We start from the raw sequence: 22,308 nt of genomic DNA, 5'->3' as shown, positions 1-22,308 counted from the left end.
AGGCCTTTTTGTGTCCTGTCGGACAGCTACCATCTCTCTGAAAAACATTGCCGAAGACACCAACATTTTATCTAGCAAAGCATTTGATCTACAACTAGATGTCTTTAGCCGTAACGGGACACCATAAGCAAAACACTGTTTTCACGCAAGCGTAACGCTGCGCTCCCAAAACTAAATCAAGAATATTTCCGAAACTATACATTTCTCAGTAAAACTCACTTCGGCAATCTTGTTCACATCAATCCAAAGAAGAAATGTCTAGAAGACTCTATTATTCAAAACCTCATAACAGAGCTAATATACGCATTTCAGTTTGAAATTTTTAAAAAGAAGATTTTTGCGATGGTGTCCCGTTACGAAATGTAACATGTTATATAAAGTAAATTGGAACCAAACCCCCATAGAACAAGTATTGCATCAGGAAGTACATCTAATAAGCTTGTTATAAAACCTGTTAAACCATATGATCATGAACATTGCATTCAATTGCAGACGTCATTTGATCACGAAAGTTAGTTCCTCGCGGTGTCCCGTTACGCTGGAATGTGTCATGGAGGTTCTAGAGAGTCTCTGGGGCGCTTCATGCTATTGAAACGCTTCTGAATTTCCCTTAGTCCCTTTGAAATTCTCCTGAACACCTCCTGAGACCGCTTCACAAAAACCCTAAAAGCCCCTTGCAATGCCCCTGAATCCTTCATAATCCCATTGAAACCCACTTAAAATTTCCGTTATCCATTACAAATGCCCCCGAAACCCCTTGGATTTAAGGATGTCCCTGAAACCTTCTGGAACGACCCTAAAGCGCTTATGAAATTTAATTATTCCATTTAAATAAACGGCCTTGAAATCCCTGCAATCGTTTCGAATGTCCCCTGAAACCCCTTGGAACGCTGTTAAAAGGCTCCAGAAACCCCCTAAACGCCTGAAAACCCCTGGAAACGCCCCTGCAATGCTATCAAAATCCCCTAATACCTCCTTAAAACGTTCCTGATACCCCCTGAAATTCTGTGAAATACTTGAGAAACGCCCCTGAAGCCCCTTGTAACGCCATTTGAATGATCCTGAGATCTCTTGAATTGCCTTTGAAGCCTCTTAAAACTTCCTTGAAGTCCTCATGATCCCATTGAAACGCCGAAGAAGCCTGTCGGATTCCCCCCTTTTTTGGGTTCTCCGGGAACTTCCTGTCTTTATCTCAAATACTCATTAGCAAGAATTGTTCTCGCGAACTAAGTTTGCTCATTAAAGTCCTAACTCAATTTAGGCTCAGAATCCCCTATTTTTATGTCCTTATTTTTTTCGGGTGTATAAAAAGAATTTCAAATACAGAAAAATCTTTTTAACCTTCCAGGACGCGCGCCATCAAGCAACCGAAACTGCACCGTGCTCGCGCTGTATACGAAAAGCGAGGTTTTTTGGTAGTGTTGTACTTCTTACAACAGCGCGCGCGCTGAAGGGTTAACCGGATAACTGAAATTTGTTTCTGTATACCAATCAGATTTCTCCATTTGTTCATTTGTTTCAGCTTGGTGTGTCTACAGCAGTAGGGCCTCACTAGCAGAATTTCCTGATCCGATATTTTTTTGCATTTTAAAGTAGGGTAACCAATATAATTTGGATCCCCATATATTTTGAACCCCCTGCGTCCTATTATCACAACTTACACAGGTTTAATGATGAGATGACGGAAATTTTTAGAATCATTCGCTAAATAAGATCGCTCTGCACGGACAGCAATCATTTCCTCACTGGAAATATCCCTATTTGCCTTGAAATTATTTTTTGCCAATCTCGTCATCCGTGCGAGTTTCGCATCATGTTTACAATAAGAGATTGCGGTGCTGAGGAAACTTGCACATGTAAACAAAAACGTTTATCATTCTAGCGCATTAAATTCGCAAAGTTCGTCTAATCAGCCTTTGTCAATCAAGTAATTAGGATGTGATCCAGCATATTCAAGCGGCAAATTCTTCCAAAATAGTTTAAAACGAGTTTAAACACCGGGTGTCCAAAATATATACTGAAGAAGGTCCAAAATATATTGGGGTGTCCAAAACAGTGAAAACTAATGCTTCAAAAATCAGTTATTTTCATCAAATTTTCTGTCAGAAATTACCTTGTGGGTATTTTTAACGGACAGTGGAGGCTTTTACGAACATACTAACATCATCATTATGTGTAAATACTCTCTGAGTCTGTTTGATTTTGAATTAAATTCAAACCAATGTCCTCTGGGGGTCCAAAATTCAACCGTTACCCTAGATACTTTGACAAAATCTGCTATGTGGAGCGGACCTGGTGTGATGGTTAGAACACTTGACTATCACGCCGAGGACCTGGGATCGAATCCCACTCCCGACAAACTCGCAAAATGTGAGTTCTTCCTTCGGAAGGGAAGTAAAGCGTGGGTCCCGAGACGAACTAGCCTAGGGCTAAAAATCTCGTTAATACAGATAAAAAAAAATCTGCTATTCATCTAAGTGTGTAGTTCTATAATAAAACAATAAAATAATCTCGTCAGGTGAAGCCACTTAATTACATAAAAAGCTTGCATGACTTGCACGTTCGAATCACTTGTGACATAAAAACACAACTGCCCTTTGAGGTGGGTTCAATGCAGTTGCATTGAAGTGCGTTGTTCTATTCTGCTGTTTCCTCATGTGGATTACATAGATACTCTCCTTCACCTAGATTGACATGTACAATAACTCAACCTGCTGCCATTTTACGATCGTTAAACGCATAAATCAGCACTGCTGTTAGTAAGACCAACCAAATCAACTCTCTGGGGCACTAACTGTCTTCACTCAAACCAAGCATCCAGTGCCGGATGTACCGATCGTTCAAACTGTAAAACACATCAAATTCATGACGTTCCATCCATTCTTGCTACCACACTCTATAGTGCTGACTGTTATTGCAGCATTTCTTCGCCTGGCACGAGTCTAACTTGTAACAATGTTTGAAGTGAGTAATGGCCATACCTGATAGTTCCGTCCTCGATGTAGATATCCGCCTGTTGCATTCCATCGTGGTTTACCACGTGACCCCGTTTGATGTAGAGTCGGTTTTGTGCACTCTGCAAAACGACGGAAAAGAAAGAAAAAACATAATTGAAACCACTTGCCACTTGCGATTCGTGATGCTTGGGCCTCTATGGATGAGGCTATAATGTCGAGATCTGGTTAATCAATTTCTTATGCTGGCTTTCATTAAGATTTAAAAGAAAGAGCCGTGAACTGGCGAAACCGAAGAAAGTGCTGATTTCTCGTACGCTATTGCCAGCATAGTCCTAACTAGCGAAACAAACTAAACTAACGACCTCTCCAGATGATGCTGGCGTTGTTCCGTCCATGGCGATGAGATTTTTCGAGCTCAACTTGCGGAAACTTAGGCTTTTTGCGTTGTTCCACAGATGCATACACTGACTGACTGTAGAGCACCTGGCACGAAGTTCAACTTTGATCTACTTGACCGGAGGACGCACCGACATTAACTGAGCTGTGAATTCTACGTCCGTCGGTCAGCCGGCAGCAGCAGAATAGCTTATCGAGGATAATCAGTTGTAGCTTGGCAGGTACAAGGCGCCCCATCAGCCGGCCTTTGCAAACCCGTTTCGTGATGTTTGAACAGTTGAGTCAACCGTCAACAACGGCGTGCAATTAAAATTTACAGTTTTATCACCATGAAGCAAGCGTGTTAGCAAGTTCAAGATTAGCCAGCATCTCCGACGCGACGAGTTATCTGTTCCGTATCAGTGGAAAACAATTTCACACATATGATATAATACATATTGGTGATTAGGACTCAGCTTTCTTCAACCAACATCTGTATTTCCCCGGTTCTGTACCGTCACATATAGTTTGTTTAATTTTGTAGTTATTGAAGAGTTTTCCTCGTGAATCATCAATTAGTTAAGAAGAATTACGAGCAACCATATAGCTCCACTGGTTAACACGCAGCTCCTCAGTATGATCATGCAAATGCGGTGCCTGGGTTCGATTCTCAATACGGTCTTGGATCTTTTCGTAATGGATTTTTGCTTGTTTTTTTGAGTAGTTGTCGCTTAGTGTTCCCAGATTTTCTTCTACCGCGTTGACGGCCGCCCACGAAGTCTCTGAGCTCTACTTGGTTCACTGCTTAGTATTGTTTTTGCAATTCTTTCTTCCGCCATTCGCACTACGTGTCTAACCCACGGAACTCTGCCGTAGCGGTATATTATTCCTTTAACGATATTCGCTTTTTGTGAAATAAGGCTGACACAAATTTAATTTTGACTTTTTGTCTCCTACCCCTTCAAAAAAGTTTGGCTGGATTTTGGATTTTGAAGGGGCAGATAAAAAAATATTTATCAAAATATCGGGTCTTGCTAAAACCTCTTTAAGTTTTTAATATTTTTTAGATTAAATGCTTTATTATTTTCATCCCCCTCCCCTCGACCCACCCACCAGTGGTGGGACAAAAAGTGAAATAAATATTTGTAACGGCCTAAGTTCTCATACAAAATCAAATTGAGTTCATTTCATAACTGTAATTAGGATTTTCAAAGTAAATTTATTTATTGAAAGGCCATCTAACACTGACCAAATATAACATATGATCATGCGCGTAACTACAGCGCATTTGGCCCCTAATCTCCAATGTCATGCTCACTTGTCACGCACTACAGCTAGCGTGCCTGACATTGGAGCTGAGGGGCCAAATACGCTGCAGTTACGCGCCTGCATATGATTTGGAATTAACTGTCCTTTATCCTTCCCTGCTGATCGCTTATGTGTCATAAGTTCATTTCAGCTGGCACGCACTCCATTGCATTGGTATTTCGTCTCATTTTAACGAGTAAAGGTTTTAATTTGAAACAAATTAGATTCCTGTCCTCACCATTGCTAGTAGCAATGGCCAGACCAGAAGAGAAAATATATGAGATTGTATGTAATTATGTAATATGTAATTGGTCACGCATTCACTTCATTAGCGGGCGGTCATGACTTTGAGCCCCGACACTTACATTATTTTGTTGTTCAGTTGCTCTTCTCCCTTTCTGAATCCATGACTTTAATGGACCCGGACTTGGACATTGGCAAACGGGAAGTCATATGGTAGTGGGATATTTTGGCCCGGGCAGGTATTTTGGCCCACCTACAAAAACTCGGTATATTTTTATTGGAACACGAAAAGTATTCAACTACGTAGTAAGCTTTATATTGGTTTTCAGTTAAATATGCTGTTTAGTATGAACAAATAGAGAAATTGTTTTTACTCCCAATAAAAAGCATCAAAATCCAAGGAGATGACAAATTTGCAGTCAGTTCCGAAGAGGTATTATTTTTTTACAAATGAATATTTCGATCATGTTAATGTAGTTAGAGCCTTGTTAGAACTCATAATAAACTGTTCTCAAGCTCGGTGTATCGATAACACAGCGCAACATTTTTTTTTGTCTCAAGAGCAAACTTATGTGTCTCTGACAGATTTTGGGCCGCTGAATCCGAATCTGGGCTCGGATTTGCTCCAGCACGTCAGAATTTTGAGCTATACCTCAATTTATAGGGCAAAATATGCGATTTTGGGCTTTTTTTGAATTTGGCATGGAAATATTTTTTTAAGCAATCAAAAGGTAAATTGGTCAATTAACATCTAAATTAACGACTCATGCAAAAAATTTCGTTTAACAAAATCTAATTTGATACTTTTAAGCGATTCATCAAAGAATAAAAATAGAAAGAATGCCCTCTTTTGTCTGTTTCTATGTAAACGTCAAGCGATATGACAAGTAGGCGTATCAAGGTGGAAGCTATCTGTGACAGTGTTCGTGATGTGTCATAAGAGACCACCACCACACGGGTGCGTATGTTTTGGTATCCGCATACAATCAGCAATGCACGCTACCGCATGAAGGTTGAACTTTCATCCGCACCCGAGCAGAGGGAAATATCAAACTAATAACTATTAAATCACACATACTGTTTTTATATCGTGTTTTGTTATTATTGACTTATCAAGGCATTAGTTTTCCATAACATGTTTTGTTTAACAATTTTATTTTGTTATGATCAGGCTATTGATATATACCCATAAAATAATATTTTAATCATATGTTTTGTTATGGAACATATTTAGTTATTATTATTCTATTGAGAGTGTACAAATATTAATAAACAATAGCACAACAATAACAAGTTTTAAAATTAGAACTACATCATTCGCGATTTTGTTTACAGCACATTGCTTTCAGCATACCGTGTGTATGATCTAATTAGTTCCTCTAATTGAGACTGAACGAGCTTTTCAGTTTATTATTTTATAAACACTCCGATAATTATGACCTGTTTTATGTTCCTTTTTTAGTATTTAGCTACGTATATTCGTAGCTATTCCTTAGTAATTCAATATAGTGGACCTCAGAATGTTGTTGAACTTTATGAGTTTGTAGTTCATCACAAATACCTAGACTCATACATATATATTTTTTATTTCGTCATTAGGATTAAGTATCCCACACAATCCATACAATTGCGTGTGCGTGACTGACAGTACTTTGACAGATTTCCCATGGGAAAGCTGTAAAAACAAACGTAGATCTCGACGGAACGAACGCTATGTGTTCCAGGCTCTAAGTCTAGGATTGTTTTAAAGGGTAGTCAAAAAAAAAAAGATTTACCATTTACTTAAATTTTTAAATAATCGTAACTTTTTAAACACTGAACCGACTTTTATTATTTTTTTATTGAAGGGCAAATCGCTAATTATTGCACGCCCTCAAAACTTGCCAATTTTGTTTCACACTCTATGCTTTTGTTATGAAGTATGCAACAATTGGCAAAACATTGAATGAAGTTAATGGCACAAATTTCTCGAATTGAGAAGAACGTGCCTCTGGAGCCGACCTATTGATACTGTAGGTGTGCCAATTAGATACTCATCGTGTGCCAATTAGGTATAACATTGATTTAGTTACAGCGGCAAGTGCCAAAAATAGGTACACCTGCCCAAATGGTACAAGACCCTAGCATTATTACTTACCTTGTTTTTAGTTTGATATCATAACTAATTTTGCTTTCGGATTGTTATCAATAACTTTAAAATAACAACATTTGTTATTGAAATATTTTCAAAATTCACTGTTTTTATGTTGTTATCGAACTAACAAAACATGTTATCAAATCTTCCAGGAACATTTTATTGTTATGATTTTTGTTATTTTGCCGCTTATGACAGCCAAGTTTATAACAGAATTCGTTATGTTAATAACATGAAAATAACTTATTTCATTACTCAGTTATTTTGCCAAAATAACACAGTTTCTTATGCTGTTGTTATTCCCTTCTGCTCAGGCAGATAGCGCCGCGGTAGTGTCCCCCCGAGCATCAGCGGAGTGGGCATTCTTGATATTCTTTTTCTTTGGTTTTATGATAGGTACGATATTTCCCATACAAGTCACCCTCCAAGAGTTGCATGCAAGTTTACTTACTTACTTTACTTACTTTTTTAGATGTTAATTGACCAATTTATTTTTTGATTGCTTAAAAAAATATTTCCATGCTTAATGGTTGGCAGTCAAAAAAGCCCAAAACTGCATATTTTGCTCTATAAATTGGGGTATAGCTCAAAATTGTGACGTGCTGGAGCAAATCTGAGCCCGGATTCGGATTCAGCGGCCCAAAATCTGTCAGGAACACATAAGTTTGCTCTTGAGACAGACCCAAAGTTATTTTTTTACGCTTGTTATATGTATTACAATGGCCAAAATATATTCAACATAATCAGATTAGATTATATTTTAGACCACCTGTCAAATTCATCTCTACAGTTATTCCTACAGGGCTAAAAAATCCATGTCAACTATTCTGAAAACAGATTGATTGATTGATTTGTCTTTATCGAAGAGACTTTCATGTAAACAGATAAATAGTGTACGTTAGGGCCTCCTGTGATCTGGGTTATTATACGTTTATCTTATAATGTGATTGTTATGGGTTCGATTTGCGTACTAACAACTTTTCGTCGAAATGGAAGTTTCAGGGATTCATTCATCCAGTTGAGAACATCTATCCATCTCGACAGTTCTATGATGACTGAGACAATATGTTAGTAATGTAGGTTTTATAAAATACGTACCATCAAAACTATTATATATTTGACTACCTTCCAATTCGATACAATATTTGTGTGTAATGTCCTTATATTTATCACACACACACTTCCCTCAAATTTTTGCGTAATTTATACAAGGTGCCTTACGCCATGCAATAGTTAATAAGTTAACGTTATTCGTAACATTTTTCATGAAACACTTTACACTACAATCTATATATATAAAACTGAGTTTGAAGTCCCTTTGAGGCAACAAAAGCCAAGAACGGGTGAACCGATCTGCATGGCTCTTGAACGCTTCGATTCGTATTCATGGTGGCTGTGTTTATAAGTAAAAAAAGTTACGAAAATGAACTAAAAAAAAGGAATTTTAGAAAGTACTGATTTGTTTTGACCGGGGAAGAAAATCAACGCGATCGAAATGAAACCAATCTAGAGTGCCAAGTTTCAATTGACAATTGTCAAACCACCACAACTTGGCAAGACAAAGTTTGCCGGGACAACTAGTGTGTAATAATTGGCGATTTTAACAAAACATCTCCCTCTTTAGAACGTTACGTAATTTTTAAACGTCCCCTACCTTAAAAAGTTATAAAAATTTTGTAACCCTCACATAGTATCAAACTGTGAATGAAGTTTTGCGAAAACACCAGCATTTTGTCAATTAAATAAATTTAAAGAGGTGGGCCAAAACATGTGCACTAGATGGTCCATAAATAAAATCAGGTGGTCCAAAATAGAAGCAAGAGATCCTTCAGGAGTTTTGTAATTTCTTGTATTTACTACCAATATTTTGAGTTCTCTTTGAGTTTTTCTGTTCGACAGAAAACATGTTGCTCTGCGTAATGCCTACTGAAATTATCCGTGTTTTATGGCAAAGTCATTCTTTTTTCGCTAAATTGTTCACAGGGGGTCCACAGAGGGTCCAAAATACCTTCCTTACTCTAATAAACACCCAATCGAACTGGTAGAGAGAAAAACAACCTTTTGTTCATCATTCTACCATGATAGAGCAGGAGGTGAGAGCAGCACAAAACCAAACAAAACCAAACAGAGTGTCTAATCCTCATCATACGAAACACCGACCTATAATGATCGAGTTTTTTTCTTGCACATTGTTTAATGCCTCATGAATAATTTGATAACCAATTACTAATTCATTAGGTGACTTTCAATTTGTAACGATATCTGTTTCTTTTTTTAATTTTATTTGAAAAACATTGATCTCGATACACAGAAAAAAATATGTAATTAAAATTCAGCGAGAAATCATGCACATAAAGGGAATGCTAGAGTTAGTGCACTTTTACATGAGATATAATGTAAAATTACATTACCATCATGTAAATTTCCGCCAAGCATCGCGTAAACCATCATGGACTCCAACCGGTTACGCGACTACTGGCGGAAATTTACACGAACGTAACGTAATTTTACATGATATCTCATATAAATATACTCCAATTTTAGCATTCCCTTTATGTGCATGATATCTCGCTGAATTTTAATTACATATTTTTTTCTGTGTATGTTTGGCAAAATTCTTAGCAAAACACAGTTTCCCGAAAAAAATATAACGCTGGACGGAATGGTGTTGTAAGCTTTCCCCTATATAATGTTGCGCGTTTCAAAGCATAGATGGCGCTTGATTTAAAATAAAGCCGTTTTATGGAAAATTATCTATGCGCAGAAGTTTCGTCAAGATGGCCAATTGGTCGGTGAGCAGAACGCATCGAAGTAGTGTTCCCCCAAATTTTCTGAAGTGGTGAGAAGTGGTGATAAAGTAGTGTAAAAAGTTCTTATAGTTATAGTTTTTCTCTTTCATTTAATTATTAGGTAGCTTATCAGTTCCAATTGAGTGAATTTTATTTAGTATAAAGTTACAAGGTTGTACGTTCTGCCTATATCGAAGTTTTTGAAGTTTGAAGGTATGTAGTAATGTCGTTAAGATCGGGACACGCTTCTTACCTAACCTTTTGTTGAACAGTGAGCCTGTTCAACAGGCGGCGAGTCTGGGGCGGAAAGCCGTTTTTTGGATTAGCTGGTGCGTGAGCGAGCGAGTAACGAGGTGCTGAGGTCGAGAACCGGTACTGTGGTTTCCACGTGAGCGACGAAAATCCGCAACGAACGGACGGGAGCTAAACCGAACGTCCGACCGACGCGCGGCGTGGCCGTCGTGTCCCGTAGCGTCCGTCACCATACGCTACGTTTCCGGAAATATTTCTACCGATCGCACGTGTCGCCAGTCTATCGTTTTGGAACCATCTCGCCGGTGCGCCCATGCACTAAACCCAGCCCAGCAACATTTCGCAGCCAGTTCATCATCCCACAGCATCATGAACCCTGCGCGCAGGTACGTGGTTAGGTTAGTGTTTGGCCATTCACTATAAGCGTACGCTCCGTTTGAGTGTGTCCCACATGAACCCGGGTAGAGAGAAGAGAGAGGATTTGATTGAGGAAGAGAATAGGATAGGAAAATGAGGATTTCTCGAGAATAAAATTTGTAAATCTTGTTTGAAGATCTTTTACGTTTCTTTATCACCTTACCTTTGCTCGCGAAGCGGTTTTTGAGGTTTTCTTGCTTTCCTAAAGTTTTCGTATTTCGAAACCAGCATCTCCAATCCTGCATTCCCCCGGTCGTGATATTTATATAGATACAATCTAGATAATTCCCCATCGAACCGTTTTTGCTTGAATCGAGTTGGCATCATTTCCCGCTTAAGCAACCGTACGAAGCTTCCTAGACCATAGATTCCATGCAAAATTCTTAGTCGGACAATTCAACAGACAGGTGGTCTCTCCTTGGAGAGTGGCACATAAGCCACCTCGTTTGCCAAACCTATCAAGTCGGGTCTACGCACGGTTACAAATTAATCTAGTGATTTGTTGTAAAACAAAAATCCTCCTCCTCTCCTCTTCTTGGCGTAACGTCCTCCCTGGGACAAAGCCTGCTTCTCAGCTTAGTGTTCTATGAGCACTTCCACAGTTATTAACTGAGAGCTTCCTCTGCCAATGACCATTTTGCATGTGTATATCGTGTGGCAGGCACGAAGATACTCTATGACCAAGGAAGTCAAGGAAATTTCCTTTACGAAAAGATCCTGGACCGACCGGGAATCGAACCCGTCGCCCTCAGCATGGTCATGCTGAATACCCGTGCGTTTACCGCCTCGGCTATATGGGCCCTCAAAACAACAATCATGCTCAAAACAACAATTATCTTTTGATTTTTATTTCCGTCTACTCCATGTCTATTTCGGTCGCAAAATTAATTCAACTTTCGTCACACCGCCTACGCTACACTATGGGACATAGAATTGTCAAAAAATATGATACGACCGTAGTTGTATATTCGAAAAGTTGGTTAAATTCTTCACAATACGAATCAATTGTAAATTGATATTGAGCATGAAATATAGATGAATGTACCTTCATAACAACAGCCAACACATTCTAATAAATAATGTTACCCATCAGATCATGATATGCCATCACTGTTATTGTGAAATATAACCATACGGCACCGGGGCAAGATGAATCGCGACATTTTGAAATGGATTTCAATAAAATTTGGAAATTTATCCTTCACTTAAAGATTGTTTGAATCGAAAACTGTGTGTTATGGTAAACAAATTGTTCATCATCATTAAACATCATCACGTTAAACCGCTGTTTCATCTTACCCCACCTGTTTGAACTTGCCCTGGTGTACCTTACGCATAAAATCACGCATACATCTGCTTGCCCCTCCCAAGGACAAAGAAAATTATTTACATTATACCAATGGGCAAGGATGGGAACGCTCACTTGCAAAGAGTTACACTCACTTTCTCAGCTCAGAAGCGTGCAATCAAGGAACGATGTATCGACGACTTTTGCCTTGTGATTTTGTCTATAAGTTTGCCGATTAGAGTAGAGTTCGCAAACGCACACCAAAGTCGCGAGGAAACTGCGAGGGTAACTCTACACGAGGTGAATGTACACGACTTTGGTATGCTTGTGCGACCTCTACTCTATTCAGCAAACTTTAAGACAAAACCACAAGACAAAAGTCTTCCATACATCGTTTCTTGATTGCACGCCTCTGAGCTGAGAAAATAGCAAGTGAGTGTAATTCTTTGAAAGTGAGTGTTCCCATCCCTGCCGATGGGAGTTATTTATTCGATTTATTGGATACCTTTCGTTACATTCTGCAGCAGTGAAATCAAATGTCGGAATACCATATAGCTTTTGTGGTGTGATGACAAATCATTTCGCTAACTGCTGTTTTGGTGTGGTTTTCTTCGGCATATGCAAATCGGAAGCAAACCGTTACTCGTAACTGGAGTGACATTTAAACGTAAAATATACGTGACCAATTTGATTTCCAGTGCTATTGAGGCAAGTTATTGATAGTCTAAAACATCATTATGCTTCCATCTAGGGTATATGTTCCATCATTAATCTCACGCTCCCATATTCATCCTATTCGAAAACAAGCGATTACGGCACCGATTGATTCCGTTCTTTTTGGTTTCATGGGTGCTCACTTCTAACAAAAAATACAAAAATAAGAAACAAAACAAACAGCGCTTCAATCCTTTGTTTTTCGTAGGATGAAAATGGGAGCCACAAGCTTAAGAAGGGAACCAATACCCTATTATGTTTTTCGTGAAGGTAAGTTGAAAAAATCTGTGTTAATTGATTATTTTCCGTTAGGGCCCTTTATAATCCACGTAGAACAAATTTTGGTCATCCCACAGACCCCATCTCCCTGGTAGACATTTGTTCATAAATACAAATATTTGAAAATTTTATGGATCGTAGACTGGATAAAACCTTTCCGCAAAAAGTCAACATAATACACGAAATGCTATTCTGATATGACGGGAATTAGCGCATAGGACGAAGTAGCCCAAGTAACATTTTTTTGTCAAATAGACCAGAACAGATTCTTAGAACCCTCAAAAAACCAAAATAAAAGATATTCGGTTCTATGGTGGTTCTCGAAACCTCTACAAGACTAATTGTGGTTCTATGCTACAATTTATTTGTCGTAAAAACAATTTTGTGACAAAAAAAGCAACGGCTCACTTTCCAAGCTTAAATCCTCAATCAAACAAGTATCATTCTATCGCAGAATGTAAATTGTCCCAATGACGCAAACCAATCGAGCGACTCGTTCTAGATTGGGTGCTTCTCCCTGTCAATCACCTAATCAATCAATTAACCCGCGCTGGATTAGGAGTGAGCTTCCGACAACGCAGCGACGACGATGGATACTTCCAAAATTATCGAGGTGACATCAGCGCGTATACACCAATTGAGTTGTCCTCTATTTAATTTATCTACTCCCAGCTACGAATGGGGTTGCAAACGGATATATCACTAGATTAGAAGTTATCGGCTATAGTCAGAACGGATAAAGTTACTGAAGGTGTCTGGCGTTTCCTGTGGGGGTACGAGTTCAAAAAACTATACAGACTGCAGAGTCATAAAAAAGAACACCCAACATGCGGAAAGGGCGAAGAAGTTGTGGCTTCAACACTTAACATGCTGAACAAAGTAGCACACATGTAGCATGGATTGATGGGTTCTTAGTTAGGCCACAACCAGTGTGCTTGAAGGTGCGCATTTATAAATAAAAAATAACGCCGGCTGACTGACATATGCACCTACATATGCGCTTAGGGTAGAAAGTGTACGGAAAGCTCAACAGTCTGCCGTTACAAATTATGCATAGACAAAAAACGGAAACCTATAAACAGGTGAATAATTGGCGAATTACATACTCGTTCCGGTTTCGGGGACAACCTTTATATGGTTTATTTAGTTCAACATAAAATTCATAATAATTAATTGGATGAGAGTTCGACTGCACTATTATAGCTGTTTTGATTATCGGTAACGCAGTCTTTTTGATTTGTAAAACGAGTTTTATTATTTAACCCGACGTTTCGGCCCAGGTATGGCGCCTTCTTCAGGGGAAACTGTAATTATTATTGGTTTCATTTCAATATTTTAAGTATACTACACATTTTTAACTTACAATAAAGTATTCGTTTTTGGTTTGGGGTTATGGCGAACTGTAACTGTCGGGGTTTATAATGTTGGTACATGCTGTAATTTATAAATCTTTAGTGTTTCCGTTATGGATTTTTGTTCGAAATTATTTTAAACTTACACTAACTGCGGTGAAAAACTAAAATTTAAAATTGGTTTCTATACTATTTTTGCGCGCTTTTAGTCTTCTGTTGGTTGGACCTCTCTGTTGTTAGTTGCAGCGGTTTTGAAATATTTCTCTTGGTTGTAAAGTTTCATCATTCTGGTCTAATTCGGTCATGCTTGTTGTGTTCGTAATGGTTCTTAATACTGTGCAAGAGAGCAGCATATGCAGTGTTGAGTGCCTCTACATCTGTACGTTTGTGTACTGTGTGGTTAGTATTTGTGATGTGGCATATCTCTAGGAAGGGGAGTGTGGTAGTTTTGTTGCTGTGATCTATAATTTCTGTTCGGTCTAAGTCGAATTTGTGTTGGCTCTGTATACAATGCTTGATCAACGCTGTTGTTGTTTCTGCTAGGGCTGTTAAGGCTGTGTAACAGTATGCGGCAGGAAAAAATGCGAAAGTGTCTTTCAACTTCAAACCTCATTTTCTTCCATTTAACGTTAACAAATCTATGTTTCATCGTTCCATGATCTCTAATAGGCTAGTTTTCTGAAAAGTTAATTAAAAAATTTCCCATTTTGATCACTAACCTTTACAGGGCGGCGCCTGAGGCTGAGGACAATCAGAATTTTCAAACCGCAGAAAATCACACAGGTCGCTAAATTTCGCATCTGATAAAACAAAATTTTTGATTTTCTCTACAATATCATCAAATATATGTACTTATTTCATCTGGTATGTGAAACTACATGGCTCTGGATCAGTGTGGTCTGGTTGTTCATCGAATTTGAGCTAATTTTGTTACTGTTATAGTCATTTTGTTTAATGACCATTGGGCGCGCAGTTTATTGATATCCGCTTATTAGGCCTACATTATCACATGTTAAACATCAAATATGTTCATTTTTATTTTTCAGTGCTAGAATATAGACATTGACTGATACACTGTCATGAAAAAATACACATATATATCCTATATTTAGCGTGTAATAGTGCCTTGAACTTTTCGCATTTTTTCCTGCCACACCCTGTAGGCCATTTTCGTTTGTCACCAACCGATCACACGTCTCTGCATGTTGCCCAACGCGCGGTCCTTCAGTAGATCAGCAAGTACACGGGTGCTCCCAATGAAGTTGAGAGATCGGCAGTTCCACGTACTGAGTTTCCAATCGCAAGTCACTGGGGTCGTAGCCGTTGGTCTCAGTTCGTATTATTCTGTTGTTGATTTTCCATTATTTTTTTTTACGGCTAGTTTGTAGGGCCTGACACCAACTACCTACTTTCTGGAGGACCACAATGCACAGTTGAGCTTAGAGTCCTTCCCTGGCACTCGGACGTTCAGCCGCCCCTAAAATGGGGATCAGACGCTGTTGTGAGCCTCTCCTCCTGGAGAAGAGACGCTCAGGTTTACAGAAGCAAACCCCACCCCTGTCTGCCTACGAACAAAGTTCCCACCGGGGTTGGCAGCCTGGCCGGTGCCACTCGGAGGTAGGGATAGGAGTTGCTGGGCAAAGGCTAGTAATCTCGATGGGATCTGTATTGCAAGAATTCCAAATATTCTTCCATGAATTTCTCCAGCATTTTTCGTGCAGGCAATTATCTAAGTATTTTTCCAGGAGTTCTTCCAAGAATTCCAGCAGGGATTCTTTCTAGAATTCCTCCAGCGATTATTTTGAGAATTTCATCAGAATTTCTTTCAACAATTTTCCCAGAAGTTTTTCCTATAACTGCTCCACGGATTCTTCGTTCTTTCAAGAACTCCTTATGGGATTCTTCCTTGAATTCGTACAGGAATTTCAAAAAATCCGGCAGGGATTTTTTCAAGAATTCCTCTTTGGATTTTATCCGTGTTTTTATAAGTATTGCTTCAGAAATTCTTCCAAGAATTGCTTTACAGACTCTTCTATGAATTCTTCCAGGGATTCGTTAAAGAATTCATCCAGAGCTTTTTCCATGAATTTCTTGTGGGTTCTTTCTCAGAATTCCTCCAGAAATTTATCCAAGAATTTGTCCAGGAATCAGAGATTCTTTCCAGAAGTCCTCAAGATATTAAGAATTTCTTCCGGGGGTTCTTTCAATGATTCTCTCAGGAGTTTTCTATATAAATGCTCTAGGAATTCCTCCAAAAAATCCTTCAGGAGCTCTTCGTAAAGATCTTCCAAGAATTCGTACAGAAATTTCTTTAAGATTTCCTGCGGGCATTATTCCAAGATGTCGGGGCCCGTGGCGCAATTGGTCACACGTTTGCTTCATAAGCAGATGGTCATGGGTTCGATCCCGGCCCCGGCACTTTCGTCAGTTACTCTTTGCCCCTGAGAGCAGCTGACACTGACCCTCTTCTAAGCTCATGGCTCAAACGAACCCGGATACTTGGACATCGGCGAACGGCAACCCATAATGGATCCCCAATCGGACTGGAAACAGGAACAACCAACAGCCACACATCAACATTCTCGTGCTCATCATTCTACCATGATAGGGTAGAAAGTGAAAGCAGCGCAACGGCAACCAGTTCGATGTAGTACAACTAGAATAGAATACATTTAGGCGCTGTAAAATTGGAATCGCTCACGCAGTGCCCTAGTGGACAATAGAGCTGTGAATTTGGTTAAGTGATTGAAGAATAAAAAAAATATTCCAAGAAATCCGCCAAGGATTTTTCCAAGAATTCCGACATGGATTCTATCAAGACTTCATCCAGTGATTTCTCCCGGTATTCCTTCCATGGATTCCTCCAAGGAGTTCTGTAGGAATTCCACCAGGGGTTTTTCTAAGAATTCCATCACAGATTCTTCCAAGAATTTCCACCAGAGATTCTTCCTAGAAGCCCTCTAGAGATTATTTTGAGAATTTCTCCGTGGATTCTTTAAATGGTTCTCCCATGAGTTTTTTTTTCCAAAAACTGCTCCAGGGATTCCTCCAAGAATGCATCCAGGGGTTGTTTCAATAGTTTTTCCTGGAATTCTTCCAAAAACTCCTCCAGGAAGTCTTCGAAATATTCTTCCAAGATTTCTTCTGGGATTTTTCCTACAATTCGTACATAAAATTCTAATTCTTTAAGAATTTCTTCAGGTATTATTCCAAGAATTCCTCCAAGGATTTTTTCAAAAATTCTTTCTGGGATTTTTGCAATAATTTCTCAATGAATCCTTCCGGGAATTTCTTCGAGAATTCTTCCAGAGGTTCCGTAAATTTCACCAGGTTTTTTGCCCTAGAATCCCTCCAGGAATTTACCCAATAACTTGATCAGTAATTCTTACAAGAATTCCGCCAGAGATTCCAGAAGTCCTCCAGATGTTGTTTTAAGTATTTCTTCGAGGGTTCTTTTAATAGTACAATGATACATAATGCCCAATTTACTGGCATTTTACCAGATTAGCTGGTATGTCTGAAACATACGGGAAAAACTTGTAATTAGAAGGCACGAAATGTTGCTAATTGGCAAATTGAGAGATGAAATTTGTGAAAAAAATCGCGTTCGGAATTTTTTGAAAATTTCTCCATGGATTCTTTCAGCAGTTTCTCCAGGAATTACACCAAGGTTTTCTTCAGCTATTCCTACAGGAATTTCTTCAGGAATTGACCTAGGGATTCCTGGAGGGAATCCAAACTGTACTTGAGTTTAGATCCTTAAGTCTACGGGTGTAACGGTAACTTATTTCACTATACAAAGCTACGATTTGTAATCTATAACGTTTAGTAATTCTTCTGAAAGGTTACTAGACAGTATCAGATCAGTCAGGATATCCTAGGTCATCCAAACTGTTCTTGAGTTTGGATCCTTAAGCCCATGGGTGTAACGGTAACTCCTTTCATTATACAAAGTTACTGTTACTATCAAGAGCCAAACTTCAGGATAGTTTGGATGACCCTCAATGGTTCCAGAGGTTCATAATAATAAAAAGTAGACTTCAGGTTGATTATGAAACGTTACTCAGTATGTCAGATATATCTGATGTTACGAATGTAGACCTGAAGTTCTGAACACATAAATAGTTTGGATGACCTGGAACATTCCGATAGCAACTCTAAATGACATTTGAGATTTCAAGAGCTTCACGGATCTCGGCAAATACTGCTATGCTTTTATTTATGGTTTCTTGTAGATTTGAAGGACTTCATTATATTGCGGATTTTTAGAAAAATTTCCACTCTGCGGTAGCCGCCGAGTTCTACCGCAGCTGTCAAAGTCCTACCGCAGGCTTGAAAATCATCCTATCATTGAAACTGAAGGCCATATCAAAGCATGCTTGCAAGGTGAATTGAACTGAAAACCAACAACAAACAATGATCATCGGCGTCGCATCCAAGGCTATCCAAGGCATCGCTAGGGCTCGCTAGGGTAGACTGATAATACCTCAGTGAAAATCAGTAGTCTGACAGCTGCGGTAGCTTTTCGTTCTACCGTAAAACGGAAAGTTTTCTCTAAATTAGCAATATAACAGTTTGGGCGAACCTGAATGTCCCAAAGGTTTATAATAAAAAAAAGTAGACTTCAGATTGGTCCAGTAAACACGGATAAATATTCAACGTTACTCAATATAACAGATATGGATGCTGTTACAAGTGTAGACCTGAAGTCCTGAACTTGAAGGTAGTTTGGCTGACCTGGAATATCCCTATAGTGTCTATAAATGACATTGTAGATGTCAAGAGCTTCATGGATCCCAGCAGATTATACAATACTATTATTTATGGTGATAGTTAGTCTTGTAGATTTGAAGGACTTCATTATAGAACACTTTGGACGACCCTAAGTGTCCCAAAAGTTTATAATTAAAAACTTCAGATTGCTTCAGTAACTGCGGTTGATTATGCAACGTTACTCAGTATAGCAGATATGGCTGTTGTTGTAGTTCTGAACTCCAAGGTAGTTTGGCTGACCTGGAATATTCCTGTAGTGTCTATAAATGACATTACAGATGCCAAGAGCTTCACGGATCCCAGTAGGTAATGCAATGCTATTATTTGTGGCGAAAATACATAAAATTATTCTTGTATATTTTAAGGACTTCACTATAGAACAGTTTGGAATACCTAGAATAATCCCCTAAATGAATACATAAAAACGTAACCCACATCCAAGCTCAGCTATTAGAACAACTGGTATGTCAATTATTTCGATTTTCTAAATTTCATGGTGTTTAGGATGTTCTAGGTTATCAATGAAGCCCCAAGTACAAATATCCCTTTTTTTTCAAATAGAGGACCCAATTTGCAACAACTTTACCGAAGACAGTATTCTGTTTTATCGAATGGGTGAATTTATACAGCCGTTTCTACGTTGGAGTCATATACAGGGGATACTCAAAATAACTGGGACAGGTAAAATTTTCACTTTTCAGAAAATGTTCAACTCGCTGTAACTTTTCGGAAAGGGCATCAAATATTCTCAAATTTTTACTGTATGTTCATCAACTATTTGTGTATCAGTGGTTCAAATTTGGTAAAGATCGGCACATTCTACACGAAGTTATGAAGATTCTAGAAAAAGGTATAATTATCCGATAGCCAACTGTGAGCTGTTATATCTCCGGATTCAATGAACCGAATGCAATGAAATTTTGATCATTTATGACTTATATAATGAGCTATGAAAAACGTTTGACTAAACTTAAATTTTTTTACTCGAAAGAAAATTATTATGATTGGATTATTTAACACCAATTTATCCAAAACTTCATCATCGTTTCAGAATTCGAGATAGTAATTATAGTTCATTTAAATTCCCTCTAATTGACTTGAATATATTTATGTTTCAAAGGAAAGCAACCAAATAGCCGGTATTAAATGGAAAAAGTAATGGGATGCATATGAAAAATAGATAAATTTACTAAAAAAACAGAATAAATAAAATCGCCGTAATAATTTTCTTATTATAATTTGAAATTAATTAAACTGCTTATCAAAGTTCATTATATAAGTCATAAATGATCAAAATTTCATTACATTCGGTTCATTGAATCCGGAGATATAACAGCTCAAAGTTGGCTATCGGATAATTATACCTTTTTCTAGAATCTTCATAACTTCTTGTAGAATGTGCCGATCTTTACCAAATTTGAACCACTGATACACAACTAGTTGATGAACATACAGTAAAAATTTGAGTATGACCCCTTCGGTTCCAAAGGGTTATCCCTCGAGCAGTCGTGTCTTTGACTCCCTGCAGCGACACCGCGCTGACGCTGTGTACCACAACCGTGCATTTTTCATGGTGCGTGTACTCAGTACATGACGCGACCGCTCCCGGTCCGTTTGTCCAGAGTTTGTCGTGTTACTGGTGGACCGACGCAGGTTCGCGCCGCGCCTGCCTACGGACTAGGCGGCGGATCCAGCGAGCACGATCAGAGGAAGAGCGAAACGAACGGCGGGTGGTGTTCGCCGCTGCACAAGCCGCGCTCAAGACCGAGATAAGAGCAAGCAAAAAGGCCTGCTTTGAGGGTCTCTGTCAAAGTGCCAATAAGAACCCGTGGGGTGACGCCTACAGCATCGTTATGGCCAAGACGAGAGGTGTGATGGCTCCTACAGAGCAATCTCCATAGATGTTGGAGGGGATCATTGGAGGACTTTTTCCGCGTCATGATCCTAGTCCTTGGCCTCCTTTCGTAGGACAGCCGGGGACTGAGGCTGGCGATGAGGAAAGGGTCACCGATGTGGAACTTGCGGGGATAGCTAAGTCCCTTAGCGTAGGTAAGGCCCCAGGTCCGGACGGAGTTCCGAACCTGGCCTTAAAAGTAGCTATTGCAGAGGCTCCCGAGATGTTCAGGTCTGCTATGCAGAAATGCCTGGACGAGGGAGTCTTCCCAGAAGCTTGGAAGAGGCAGAGCCTGGTACTATTGCCAAAGGCGGGGAAACCACCCGGAGACCCGTCGGCATATAGACCAATATGCTTGATTGACACGGCGGGGAAGGTGCTCGAAAAGATCATCCTCAATAGAATGTTGAGGTTCACTGAGGGCAATGGTCTTTCGAGCAACCAGTATGGCTTCCGGAAGGGGAGGTCCACCGTAGACGCTATCTTGTCGGTTACAAAAACCGCCGAGAAAGCACTCGAGCCTAAGAGGAGGGGAATTCGCTTCTGCGGGATAGTGACTCTGGACGTAAGGAATGCATTTAATAGCGCCAGTTGGGCTGCTATTGCCGATGCGCTCTTGCGTCTGGGGATACCGGAGTACTTGTACAAGATTCTCGGAAGCTACTTCCAGAATCGCGTACTAGTTTACGACACGGAGGTGGGTCGGAAGTGCTTTCACATAACCTCAGGAGTCCCGCAAGGTTCCATCCTGGGTCCGGTGTTATGGAATGTCATGTACGACGAGGTGTTGAGGTTAGAGTACCCAGTGGGAGTGGTGATTGTCGGATTTGCCGACGATACTACGCTCGAAGTCTACGGTGAAACGATCGAGGAGGTAAAGTTGACTACCAACCACTCGATCAAGGTTGTGGAGGCGTGGATGCGGTCCAGGAAACTGGAGCTGGCTCACCACAAGACAGAGGTGACGGTTGTTAACAACATGCAGTCGGCGCAGCAGACGGAGATCAGTGTAGGAGAGTGCACTATCCTGTCAAAGCGCTCTGTCAAGCACTTGGGCGTGATGATCGATGATAAGCTTACCTTCGGTAGCCACGTCGATTATGCCTGTAAAAGAGCCTGCACAGCTATTGCGGCACTGTCCCGGATGATGCCCAATAGCTCTGCGGTGTACGCCAGTAAGCGTAAGCTTCTGGCTAGTGTTGCTACGTCCATACTTAGGTATGGCGGCCCGGCGTTTGGAACCGCACTAAGTACTAAATGCTACCGACGGAAGCTGGAAAGTACTTACAGGCTTATGTGCCTGAGGGTTGCGAGCGCGTACCGTACCGTGTCACACGACGCTCTCTGCGTCATTACTGGTATGGTGCCTATCAGCATTCTTATCAGTGAGGACATGGAGTGCTTCGAAATGCGCGGCACAAGAGGCATACGCAGGACTGCCAGGATGGCCTCTATGGTCAAATGGCAGCGCGCGTGGGACAGTTCCACCAAAAGAAGGTGGACCTATAGGTTGATACCGAGGGTAGATAGTTG

General features: G+C 39.8%; 1 protein-coding gene across 5 annotated transcripts in view; it reads right to left on the bottom strand.

Moving 5' to 3' along the window:
- Positions 1-22,308, bottom strand: part of LOC109424108 (dihydropyrimidinase) — a 138,305-nt gene that overhangs the window by 61,061 nt on the left and 54,936 nt on the right. For 3 of the 5 annotated variants that reach the window (XM_029880135.2, XM_029880136.2, XM_062856928.1), the window contains one exon: positions 2,982-3,076. In XM_029880135.2, the coding sequence (XP_029735995.1) occupies positions 2,982-3,076 (95 nt within the window). Of the gene's footprint in view, positions 1-2,981; positions 3,077-3,319; positions 3,519-22,308 lie in introns of those variants that run through there. The other 2 variants (XM_019699204.3, XM_019699203.3) reach the window with 2 other exon arrangements.

Source organism: Aedes albopictus, chromosome 3, assembly GCF_035046485.1.
Source record: "Aedes albopictus strain Foshan chromosome 3, AalbF5, whole genome shotgun sequence".
NCBI lineage: Eukaryota > Metazoa > Arthropoda > Insecta > Diptera > Culicidae > Aedes > Aedes albopictus.
Note: the sequence above shows the minus strand (reverse complement) of the source record. Positions and strands in the feature narration are given on the sequence as shown.